The sequence below is a fragment of the Alligator mississippiensis genome, chromosome 3 (genome assembly GCF_030867095.1).
Source record: "Alligator mississippiensis isolate rAllMis1 chromosome 3, rAllMis1, whole genome shotgun sequence".
Taxonomy (NCBI): Eukaryota; Metazoa; Chordata; order Crocodylia; family Alligatoridae; genus Alligator; species Alligator mississippiensis.
In genome coordinates, this window is record NC_081826.1 from 222,385,213 (window position 1) to 222,398,379 (window position 13,167).

General features: G+C 44.0%; 1 protein-coding gene across 1 annotated transcript in view; it reads right to left on the bottom strand.

Annotated features, from left to right (window-relative positions):
* TNFAIP8 (TNF alpha induced protein 8) overlaps window positions 1-12,744 on the bottom strand; it is a 97,195-nt gene extending 84,451 nt beyond the window's left edge. The window contains exon 1 of the mRNA XM_014608792.3: window positions 12,669-12,744. Within this exon, the coding sequence (XP_014464278.1) occupies window position 12,669 (1 nt within the window). The 5' untranslated portion in view covers window positions 12,670-12,744. The remainder of the gene's footprint in view (window positions 1-12,668) is intronic.
* Window positions 12,745-13,167: the final 423 nt, after the last annotated feature.

A 13,167-nucleotide genomic window follows, 5' to 3' on the forward strand; every position in this document is an offset into this window, starting at 1 on the left:
ATACAATTAAAACATTAGTCTCATGCCTGACTGAAGCATCTCTAACAGTTTGCAACAGCAGACAATCATTTCAAAACAACGGTGGACTGAAAATGCCTTGTGATACCATGTGTATGATCAAATTTGGATTTCCTGAGAGAGATCTGAAGACCTTCCAGATTCCAGGAAGCAACTCTATGGAGGCAAGTCCTTCTCTTCATTGTGATAAATAATCTGTGGCAGAGTAGATAGATCCTTGCAGACACTAACAGCAGCTTGGTTAAACAAAAAAATGAAAAGGCTAAGAAAAAGAAAACAGCTGTGATTTTGGGTGTCAAAGAGAAAAGGTTCAAGAAGCTGGGAAAAAAGAAGGATATAAATTTAAATATTCTATTGTCAAAAAAATGAACAACTGAACAAAAAGTACTTAATTTTTGCTTCATGGGATACCATTAATATTTCATTTATAAATTACATCTGAATTACAAAGTATGATTTAAGTAAATATTTGGGAAAATCATATTTTCCCCTAATACAAATATTTTAAATAGTTCCTTACTAGATATACATTGTATGGCAATAAGTGTCAAATAAGATAAAAGGGAAATGTTAATATTAGAGGAGAATAGAAATCTGATCTTCTAAAAGTGAGTAAAAAAGTTTAACTACATTTTCTTCCTTAGTTTTGAAAATATTTTCATGCATAAACAAAATAGAAATGAAGCATATTGTGTATTTATGCATGCTCACACATAGGTGTGCACATACCCATGCTCCTCATTCATCCTTATAATCTAATTCCAACTAACAGTAAAAAAAAAAAAAAAAAGGGAGCAAAAGCATAGAAATAAATTGGAGGTTGTAACCATTTCTGAATATTCCAAATTGGCATAGATACAAGGACACTATTCAGTAAAGGCTTTACATGTTGCTTATAAGTCTTAAGATATTCCCTATGCAGACAGACAGCCTATTCAGCAGTGAAGTCACTTAGACGTGGGTAATCTTTTTATATTAACTACTATTTTTCTGTAACTGGCTAAAACTGGTAAAACTGAATATTCAGAGAATGACAGAAATGTTGTTGCAGATGTGAAGAGAGAATTTTCTGTCTAAATTAATGTTTCCAGTAAGGTATAGTCAACTGACATGGTATAAAACTCCTAAACAACAAGTGTTTATATAAACTGCTACTTTTTTCTGTCAGTTAACAACGGTTAACATAACAGTAAAAGCCAAGTGAAAAAAAAAATCAAAATTATGTGTATATATAAATAAATCTGGAATGTTTTCAATAAATCAAATGGCAGTTGCTCATTTCAGGCATTGTAATAAAAGTTAACTCTTATTTTAGGAACATTTTACTATTTATGGGTGACAGGAATAAGGCCCCACATGTCTGTTATGTTGGAGACCATTTATAGATGAAACTAGCCACTGAGCAATTAATTTTGAATGTGAACAATATTAACTAAGTAAAGGAGTTATCTACCCAGGGGCGGGCAATTATTTTGGGTGAAGGGATGCTCACCCAGTTTTGGCAGGCTGTTAAGGGCCGCATGGGTAGCCCCACCCCTTGACAGGTGCCCCACACCCTGGTCACCATCTTGGGACCAATGTCCCAATGTCTTGGTACCAATGTCCCAGGGCCAGCGCCGGTGGGGTCCAAAGCGGGGCAGAGGCTGGCAGGGGTCTGTGGAGCCAGGCTGGGCTGCACTAGCAGGGAGAGGGTGGAGCTGGCCTGGCTCCATAGAGCCCCTGCCAGCTGGGACCCCGCGCTCCTGCCACCCTGCTCTGAGCCCCGCTGGCACTGGCCCCAGGATACTAGTGCAGGCCCCGTGCTCCCGTTGGCTCCCAGTGCCCCGGTACAGGCAGGGGACAGCGCACAGCCCCAAACCTCTGCTTGCTGGAAGGGAAGGAGCTGGTGCCAAGCATGGGGCAAAGCGGCCCCTCCCCCGCCCCGTGGCCCACGCTCTCTGCTGCAGCTGCTCACAGCCCATGCGAGGCTGTCCTGAGCAGGCACAGGCAGCGCCAAGCGGGCTGCGAGCAACTGCACCCCAGGGCACTGGCCATGGGGCGGGAGAGGGACTGCTTTCCCCCCCCCCCCCGTGCCCAGCTTTTCCCTGGGCTCCTTCCCTGCCCCAACCCCCTTACCTGCAGTTCCAGCGTGGGGCAGCCATGTGGTCGCAGGCCAGAAGCCCCTGCTGGGGCTTCTGGCTGGGGGAGGGTTAGGCCCAGGCAGACCCTGCTGTTGTGGGAGCCCACTGGGCTTCCGCTGGGTCCTCCTGCCCCTGGTTCCTGTCATTTTTTGACAGGAAGCAGGGGCAGATAATTATTAATTTTCTAAATTTTTTAGGGTTCCCACGGGCTGGATAGAATGGCCTTGTGGGTCAGATCCAGCCTGCAGGCCATGTTTTGCCCACCCCTGTATTAACCCAACCCAATCCTTTAGTGTAGTGGTCACTCTCCAGTACTAGAATAATCATTTTCTAGGCACATTTCTAAAAGAAATTTCTTCTTTTTGCCCAGGCCAATCATTTCAATAATATACGCAAAAATTAAAATTTCCCTTCAAATCTCTGAAGTTACATCCTTTAGTATCCATTTGAATTATAGGGTAACTTGGATTATCTGGATTTAACAGAAAAAGCCATTCCCTGCTAAGACTTATGAGAAACTAGAAGTAATACATTTGTCATTAAGACATTCACAGTGAACAGATCACCTCCAGCCCACCATAACGTTTTTACTGATGCCATTTGCCTTGTCTTCTTCCAATAGAATTCTTAGGTTTTTCTTCAAGCCCATCACTAGTTCTACTTGAACACAAAAGCACTGCTGCTGGTAAAAATAATGATTGTGCAAGATCAGTTTGCCAAATAAGTTTGCACCTGAAGTAAATCAGCTGAAGACACCAAGTTATGGGGGAGCGTGGTGATTCTTGAAGATAGGCTGAAGATGCAGGCGGACCTTGACAAGCTGGCAAGTTGGGCAGATCGGAACCAGATGAAGTTCAACATTGAGAAGTGTGAAGTGCTTCATCTGGGGATGAACAATCCCCATCATACTTACAGTCTTGGTGGTGCCAAACTGACCAGCACCACGACTAAAAGGGACCTAGGAGTAATAAAAGACCACAATATGAACATGAGCCGTCAGCGTGATGCTGTAGCCAGCAGGGCAAACAATACTTTGGCATGCATCAACCGATGAATCTTAAGTAAAACCAAGTGATTCTTCCACTTTACTCAGCATCGGTGAGGCCACAGCTGGAGTACTGCATCCAGTTCTGGGCACCGCACTTCAACAAGGATGTGGAAAAGCTTGAGAGAGTCCAGAGAAGAGCCACCTGTATGATCAGAGACTTGCAAGGCAAGTCATATGAGGAAAGGCTGACAGACTTGGGGCTCTTCAGCCTAAAAAGAGAGAAGGCTGAGAGGTGACTTGGTAGCAACTTACCACTATATCAGGGGAATACATCAAGGAATCAGCAAACAACTGTTTACCAGGGCATCCGTGGGGAAAAACCAGGAGTAATGGCCACAAACTCCTAGAAGACCATTTCAGGCTTAACTAGGGAAAACTTCTCCACAGTCAGGGTGTCCAGACTGTGAGATAAGTTCCCTCCAGTGCAATCAAGAGGAGGATACTGGACAGTCACCTCACTGGGGTCACCTGACCCCAGTGGTCTTTCCTGCCTAGTGCAAGGGACCTGGATCCCATGATCTTGAGGTCCCTTCCAGCCCTTTACAATCTATGAACCTATGAATAAATAAGGGGAATTTCCTTTCCACTGAGAATCAGAGTTATTTTGTGCACTGTATCATCCAACAACTCCATAAATCATTATTAATATTTTGTTTGCTGAAGCCCACACTGCTGTACTTGGGAACAACATTATTCTTTTCGTCTTTTGAACAATTATTTTCCTAGCAGATAATTTGCAAATTTCTTTTCTGAAACATTTTTACAGGGCCCGTTACTTAAAAAAAAAAAAAACACTAAAAAACAACAAAACAAAAACCACCCATCAATCCAATTAATAATATAGGCTTATTGGACTATATCTTGAAAGTTAATTCCTTGCACCTGGAGCTCTTTGAAGGGATTGCCTTCATAAATACACATGCATCACTTTAGGCTTCAGGTATTTTTTTGAATTTGAGCTTTTTTATTAACACCTTTCATAATAATATACTTTATCCACACCAATGCCTCCTAGGAATTTTTCCTACAGAAAGGGGCAATGTAGCCGACATTTAAGACTTTCTTTTCAGTTCAACAAGTGAAGAAAGAAAAGTTGTCCAATGTGTTTTAGTCTTGTGCATTTTCAAGCATTCTTCTGCAGCAAAGACTCTACCTAAGAAGAATCCTTAATCAAATATTTAAATACTATAATGTGGAATATCTAATTGTACAAACCAAATTAAGATGCTAAAAATAAACTTCATACTCCATTTAAAAATGTTTGTAATGGTTCAGCTTTCTTTTTAGTGTCCTGCTTAAATATAATTTTATCAGCAGTTTGTTCCATTTTTCTTATTTCCTGAACCTCTTTTTCAAGACCACTTCCTTAGATTATCACAGTATTTAGTTATGCTTTCCATGCAGCTGTGATATTTAACCAAAAATTATATGGATTTTTACTGAATCCTTCTCCTACAACTTACAAAATGGTTATAATAATCAAGAATTCCGTAAAAGTGGTTGCTAAAACTAGGACCACCATGTCAACACAGAAAAAAGCGAAAAGTTGTCCAATGTCCACCGATATTTTAACAAGGTTTTCCTGCAAGTCAAAGCAAGATGATTTTTTTTTTTTATACTGAATAATATATTATTCAACTACTATAAAAGTAATTTAATTTCCCATCATAATCTTTCCCATAACATTGAGATATTTAAGTGTTGGCCTTTACAGTAGAAAATATTTAAAATGAGGCATGCAGCTTATGACTGATCACACTACACAATTAGTCCAAAAAATCCTGCAATCTAACACCTACCCAGCACACTACAATGAAAATAAATTTAGAACAAGTGGCAGTGCTAAGTGAAAATTTCAACACAAGCTAAAGAGTTTATGACTATTCTTACCCTGCACTGAATGGTACCCAGGAATAACATGGCTTAAGCTTGTTTAAACAATATGTTGTGCCAGTTCCTACTCAATGGGTGGGTCTACACATATATTAATGCACCATAGTTACTTTGCATTAAGTTTAGTATCTATAATAACAGCAACGGTCAACAAGCAGTGGATCTTGATCCACCAGTAAATATCGGAGCCTCTTGTGGTAGATCTCGGAGCCTCTTTGAGTCGATCCAAGGTTGGGTTGCGGGGGCCGAGTGCCCACATGCATGCATGTGTGCACCCCAGCCCAGCAGGTCAATCCGTGGGGGAGGGAAGAGGCGGGGGCTAGACCGAGGCCCCTGCAGTGAGGGACAGTGCCACAGAAGCAGGAGCAGGGGCAAGCTGAGTGAGGCCCTGGCCGGGGGCTCCTGCCCAGCAGGTAACTGGTTCAGAGAGGCATAAACTTTTGTGGGTGACAGGCTACTTTGTCAAAGCTATGAATGAACTAGTTTGGCACAGCATGTGCTGAAGAGACTGTAGCCTATGAAAGCTGATGCATCTCTGAACTAGTCTCCCCTTTATCAGCTGAGTTTTCAATACATTACTTGTTTGCTTCTTTCTCTCCCCCCAACCTCCCCTCCCTCCCCCTGTTTGCCTTGAGAAAAGGCTATGAAAAGCATATGGATTGTATAAGTATGTTCAGCCTCATGAGCAAAACGTGCATTTCATTTTTTAATAATGGAAATAAAATTTCTCAAGTTTCAAAACAAGTTCAGTGCTCATTAATACTGGGAACAAATTAAATATTGGCTTGAACTGAGCATAGTGTCAGAAAGGATTGTGAAAGCTTCCCTACAAAGCTTAGCCAGTTTGTTTAACTGACTGGCAAGCCCCGTCTAAACTTCCACTTGACCAGGCATGACATTTGTTGTGACTATGTTCTGAACAAACTGTAACTAAAGGACAGAAAACAAGGTTGAGGTCAAACTCATTTACACTTATTATTAGACTAGATTTTTAAACTGGAAGGAAGTTGGTTGAGGCTTCTATTATAAAACATTACCAAACATTATTATATTATATTATATTATATTATATTAATGTAACACTACGTTATGTAATGTTTTGCAGTTATAAAACATTACTGAAACTTTTGTGTATATTAAATCAGCCATTTGGCCCCTTACTAGCAATGATCTTTCATATAAACAAGAAGAGGATATATTTAAAAAGTCAGAATTTGTTTGACTTTAAATCATTGGCTGTTACAGCAAAAAACCCTTCAAATGTCAATCCCATGTTAAGTTATAGCTAACACACACTGGAATTTGATTAGCTTGAGATAATGCAATAAGTTTCTGCAAACATAAGCTTCCTTTATATTTTGCAAGGCGCTTTCATTTCTCAGAACAGTACTGATTTCCCCAAGGACCTCAAGTTGACACCCTAGAACATTTCTCCTCTTCCACCACCTCCCCCATTAGATTGATAAGTCTGCTAAAGTAAGCAGGAGTTTCAAGCAGCAGTCCTTCACCTCCTCTTCCCCTGCCACTATCCTATGGACTTCCAGTCAGAACTGATCTTTCTAGCACTTATTGTTCCCCTCAGCCTGAACTAAAGGACTATCTACATGCCTCTCTGTCCCCACCTCTACTGCCTCCTACTTATTCTTCATCCTCATCCAAAGTTTCCTTGCCACTGCCACCCTCACCAGACAACTCGAGAGATATATACAGAAGCAATGTGTCACCTCCACTGCCACTTATCTCTCTGTACTTCCTGTCCCAGATTGAAAAACCTATATGCATTTTCTTCACATACAGATTTTGTATAAATTCTAAAGAAACTGTGTTATTTATCATTTGTTCTATTTTTACGTCTTTTTAAAAATATTATATACTCACTATTTCAGTCCATAGTTAAAATAGGCTGCTTATTGAAAAGCATATAGTAGAAGGAAAATTACATAATTATTTGCAGTCAGATGTATTGGTTTATATGTATACACTCAGGCAAAGACTTGTTGGTAGGATTTCCAGTTTCAGTATCAAAAACATGAGAGAACAATCACAAGCACTGCTTGGCGTCCCATAGTTAATGTCCATTTTAGTTGTGCTCTTAAAACGGGTATTAAAGCAGGTTGCGTTCCTCATCTTTGAAGAACACAGCACACCCCCTACAAATTGGTGCCACGGTTTTTGGAGGGATGAATAAATTATTTTTTAGGGACTTTACAAATAAATATGGCAATTAGGACCCTTTGAGAAATGCAGCACCCACAATTTGATTAAATGAGGTGAAAACAGTCTTAGTAAAACAGAGACTTCAAATCAACCTTATAACATAAAAGGTACTTTAATCTTCTGCGCATGCTAAGTCTGAACAGGCTTCTGATAGAATTGGCAGTTTTTTCCTGCATTATTCTAAATAAGCAGAAATTTCTTCTTTAGCAAAGCCTCTAGTTGATGGCCCAGAAGGCTCTTTCCAGTCCTATACTGCTAAATAGCACCCCATTTTAGAGAGAACATACATAGAAATGCTCTCTCTTAAAAATGATTACTAAATCCCACTGTTCCATGGGAAAGATTACACCATGTCCACACCTATCTCCCATTGTTCTTAATAGCACTGAGAGTAAAGTCAGCTCTTAAAAATAGCTATTACCTTCACTTTGCTGTCACTGGAAAGAATGAATGGAAGGTGATCTTAACTTTTAATGAGGGCACCCTGTGCCAGAGCAGCCATGGCCTCAGGCCCAAGAGAACAATAAAAACAGTAATTCTCTGCAAGTTTTTATGAATCAGTTTCTACTGGCAGATAAATTTTGTTATGAATTAACAGTAAAACAATGCCATTAACTGTAAATATTTATTTTAAAGAATACTGATGTACAATATCTGTTCTGTGGGGGAGGTGTATCCATGGAGAGAAAGAAGGAAGAAGAAATGGGACTGTGCAATTCTCTCTGGAAACAGGCAAAGACAGCATTCTGTAAGGAAAAACGGCAGAAAACATGGAGCATATACTTCAGATGGTCTATACCAGGGGTGGCTAAGATACGGCCAGGTCCAGCCCAAAAGCCCATGTCATCTGGTCCACATGGACCTACACAGGTCTGGAAATTTGGCAGCAGGGGAGCAGTGGCAGGGTTAACTGCTCTGACTCCCAGTGCTGTGGCCAGCAAGCTTCCAGCCCTATGGAGAACCCCACGAGCCCCATGAACCAGATCAGTCAATGCCACTCATTTGGTCTGCAAAGCAGGTTGAATTTGGCACTGCTGCTCAGCAGTCTCCTCTAGTAGAGGTGCACCAATATACTGGCCCATATTGTATTGGCACCAATAAAAGGAAAATTGACATTATCAGCAATCAGATTTTGTTTGGCCAATTTTGGCCAATAATGGGCACAGTCACAGCATGCACATGGCCAGGAAGCTTGGAGAGCAGCGTCCGGCTGGTAAGTCTGTTGGGGAAGAAAAGGGAAATGGGGAAAGCATGGAGGGCACGTGCCCCCCGACCTATGCTTGGGGCAAAGGCAGGTTGTCACTGAGCACTCGGGGCCAGAGACTGCACCGGCCTTTCCCCAGCAGGAGCCTGGGTCTGGGCTGCACTTGGGGTGGGTGGCAGTGGTGCTGGGAGGGGGGCTACAGCAAATTTTCAGGTGGCTGTAGCCCCCCCTGCAACTTCTCCTCCCAGCGCTGCTGCCTGCCCCAAGTGCAGCCTGGTCCCACCCCCACCCCACTGAGAAAAGGCCAGTCCACCCTCTGACCCCAAGCATGCAGCAGCAGCCTGCCCTCACCCCACGCACAGATCTGGGAGTGGGGCACATGCCTCCCCTGGGGATGCGCACAGCAGCAGGAGCCGCCCCCTCTCCCTGTCCCCCTGGACGAGCCACAGGTTTGTCCCACGCCCTGCCCCACCCTGGCTGTGCAGCACCTGCCCGTGCACCTGCCCCAGCCCCACTCCCTCCCTCATCATGGGGGCCTGCCCCTTCCCCACAAAAGACTTACCAGCCAGACACTGCTCTTCAGGCTGCTGGGCTGCATATTGGCAGTCAGCTGATATGGTTGGTTAATAATCAGCAACAGCCCAAAAAAATCTTTATCGGTGCACCCCTAGTTCTCACTACAGTATGGATTAACATATACACTGTGGTTGTACAAATCACATGGAACCTCGCTAACAGCATGAAACAGAATAGGCCCCAGTGAATACAAAACCAGGCATACCGTATATGGCTTGAATAGAAGTGATAGGAAAGTAGTTTATTAGCTTTATAAGAGCCTCCAAGGCCAATGTATAGAGAGTGAATTAATGAAACCAGTAGAAAACACTAAAACAAAGGCCAGAGTGACCCAGCCAGAAGTATCCAAATCCAGTGGGAAGGTTGCCCTAAACAGTGAAAAGTAGGATGATGCTGTAGTCATCTATACAAATAGTAGGTGGCTTGCTTTTTCAAGCCTGAGCTATTCAGGCTTCTGTCTAGAATTGTATGATATATTCTACTTAACATGTTTTTCATACAAAATTTGGCCTCAGCATTTCACTTTGTCTCAGTTTCTAACCTCTCACAAGCCCCTCCCAAATACAAGGCCCAGACCTCCCCTCTGCAGCTAGTATCTTTCCTTAACATCTTTGAATTTTGACTCACAACCCTTACTTTTGTTCCCAAGTCAGCTACTCTCTATTATTCTGCCATGTAACACAGGCTTTCCCAATTCAGGAAAAAAACATTTTTGGAAGTAGCATTGATGCAAACCAACCTCCCAGTAACACGTTAGCTGCTAACAACCTGTGATACTTTTTTTTTTTCTTCTTCAATACAACCCACTTAAAAGTCATTTAAAAGTAATATGCAACATGCAGGTGCTACCTCTGTTTAAAAAACAAAGCAGTAAATTTTGGTTTGCTACATTTTGTCCTGTTTTTGATATACATATACATAAACCACTGCAGATAATGCGTTAACAACAGAGTTTGTCTCAACTTTACTTGCAGCTAGTCATTCAGAACTGCAATGTCTTTATTATCATACATACCCTTTAACAAGTCTTTCAGGAACTACCAGAAGTTAAATGCATCAACAAGAAAACCAAACCGCAGCTATTTATAAATCTTCACAAGAATGTAAACATTAGCCCTAAAAACAAAACAACCTGATACAAGCCAAAGATTTCTTCAATTATGCTTTCACATAGTAAGTGGATTTAATGCTTGTGGGAACACAAACAGCAGCAATGGACAGAACTAGGCAGAGAGCATGTAGGCATTGTGCCAGTTTTCCCACATGGCTTTACCAACACACTTCAACATAATCTGTAGCATTCACTCATGCTCTGAGTTTCATGAACAGAAAGTGTCAAGTATTCAATGTTTTGGGGATGTTCACAAGGGATTAGATTCAGACTACAAAAGTTCTTTTCATATATAAAACCTGAACAAGATTTGAATTTAGGTCTCCGGAGGCTAAAAAGCCAGTCCCCCTTTCAAAGCATTGCAAGTGCTCAGCTATACTTTTGATTGCAATTCAAAGCAAATTTCCTATTTAAGCTGACAAGAGATAAACGATTCTTACACAGTTAATCCAAACCAACGAACATAACAGCCAGCTAATCTGCGCTTTCAATTTAAATACTAAACTACTGTATTTTCAGAGATTTTCGCCAAGTAAACTATATATACTTTGCACACCGTTTCAGCAGACAGTTAAGTGCAGTATTTCCAATGTGCATACACAAACAGGTAGGGCAAAACTTTTACCTGGGCTGAAACACCATCTAGATTTTGTTTTACCTAATGTGCATGCACATCTACATTTATATCACTAATACAGGAATCTTTGCCAACTGTCAGAGTGAAAAACCTAACCAGACAAAATACCTTTGGACCGTCTCTAAACAAACTCTACATTCAATTGTGACATACTGCCCCTGCACTTGCAGAATTTAAATGAAGCATCGATTGTGTTTTATTAATGGGCCATAGTCTCCACACAATTCTCCCTCCTGACAGAGGTAGTTAGTTGCATTAGTCTGAAAACAGGCAGAAGGTGGGGCAGGGTAGGGCTCTCTTACATGTCCAAATTAAAGCTGAATTGAAACCAGCTATAGAGCTGTTACACATTTTCAAGCACTAACTTTATAGCTGATTGCCTCTTTTTATAGCTGAACAGTCATGTTTATGGTGTAATAATTACTTTGCATGTGTGGCTGGTCTAAATTTACTGTATAATTAACCAGTTAATTGCATAATACAAATAATGCATGGGGGAGCATTAGAGACAAGTTGGTGCAAAGAGGCAGGAGCTTTCACAGGCATCTAGCATCTCAGGAAGTAGTATGCTGTCAAACTAAAGCTTCTGCCTGTCTGCACCAATTACTCATGAAGGTGTCACCCTGCCCTACCTTCGTGCTCCTGTAACGTGAGGTCACTCTTAAAGGTAAAGAGATTCTTCACCTGGAGGTGGTAGGGAAGTGGAGAAAGGAGAGAGTCTTGCTATCAATGTTAGGCAGCTCCTGGAGCTCTTAATGTGTGGACAATCCAGGGGTTAGGGCCTGAAACTAGTTTTAAGGACACTTTAAGTGGCTTAAAGTGACACTGCTCTCAGGTTCTTCTCTGATCTTTACCCAGCTCATGATACTCTAAGGTGTAGCTACTCAAGGCTACACATTAGTGTAAACACCCCCCCTCCACACCTGGATTTGGCTCACTGCCCCCCGCCCTCCCCCCCACACACACACTTTGCTGTGGTTGCCTGTGCTATCTGTCCCCAAGGAGCAAGCAGGGAAGAATTAACCTACCTTCCCAGCCCCCGCAGCACACCAGATCCCTACCCCCCTTTCCCCTTACTTGTGGCTGCCTGCACTGTGTGCCTGGGGGAGCAGGCAGGGAAGGGTGAGTCTGCCTGCCTGGGTGCTGCCACCACAGCTGCTCTGGGAGCTGGACTCAGTCTGGAGAAGCACAACTGCCCAGCACCAGCACCACCCTGCAGCAGACGGGTTAACCCTTCTCTGTCTTCTCCCCCAAGACAAACAGCACGGCTGTGTTGCCAGGTGTACGAGAACTATCCAATCTGTACAATAACTTCAACCCTTGTACAACTTACGGACAGGAAAAGCGTTCAAAACGTACACTCATTTTTGAGGCAGCTCATTGATGCAGCACACGCAAAACCCGAGTCACTCCCAGAGGGTCTTAATCAACGTTTTGGGTTTGCCGTCAGCCCTTTCTTGCCACCGTTTGCCTCAACATAAAGAAATGCTTCAATTGCGACGACCCAGTTCTCACTCACTGGCGACTTGCACAGAGCAACATCAAAAGACACAGACCTACTCGTCTGCGTAGGGGCTCAGTGCACGGTGGCTCTTCGGCAAACACGATCATGTGGAGCTTCCCATCCGATAAGACCTGGCGGGGCTGCAGCAGGGGCAGCCACAAGCAGGGCTGAGCGCCGCGAGCTGGGGGGAGCCCGGAGTGTGGGGCACGTACCTGTCTGCCCCAAGCCCATACCGGCCCCCAGTGCCCGCGCGGAGCCCCCGGGCGGGTGCAGCCCCGTACAGGAGAGCCTGGCGAAGCGCCCTGTCTGCCCCCATCCCCCTTCCCGGGCTCGGACTCACTGCGTGCAGAAGGCGGCGGCCCCGCAGATCCCGAGCGGACGACGGCGGCTCCAACGTCGGCAACAGACTGAAGGGCCCGCGTCGCAGGGAGGGGGCGTATCCAGAGCTCGAAGGGGGCGGAGCCAAGATCGAGGGGCGGGGTAAGAGGGAAGGAGGGCAGTTCTGCGCGGCGCAAGGGGGCGGGGCGACTGGCCAATCGCGGGGAATCTGCCCCACCCCCTCCCAGCATTGGTCTGAGCGCCGAGCGCCGAGCGCCAGGGTCGCGCGGGCGGGTTTTCATGCCGGGCCTTTCCCGGGAGGAGCGGGCGTCTGCAGCTTCTGTAAGGGCCGCGCCCAGGGCTGGCTCGGCTCGGCCGGTGGACGCGGGGATCCCACTGGGCACCCGTAGCGCTGAACACAGCCGGGCCCTGCTTGAGGGCCGGGCAGGGTGAGAACGGCTCGGGGCCTGCTCCTTAATCCAAATCAGCAAGTGCAAATTAAAAGCTGACGTTTTGCGAAG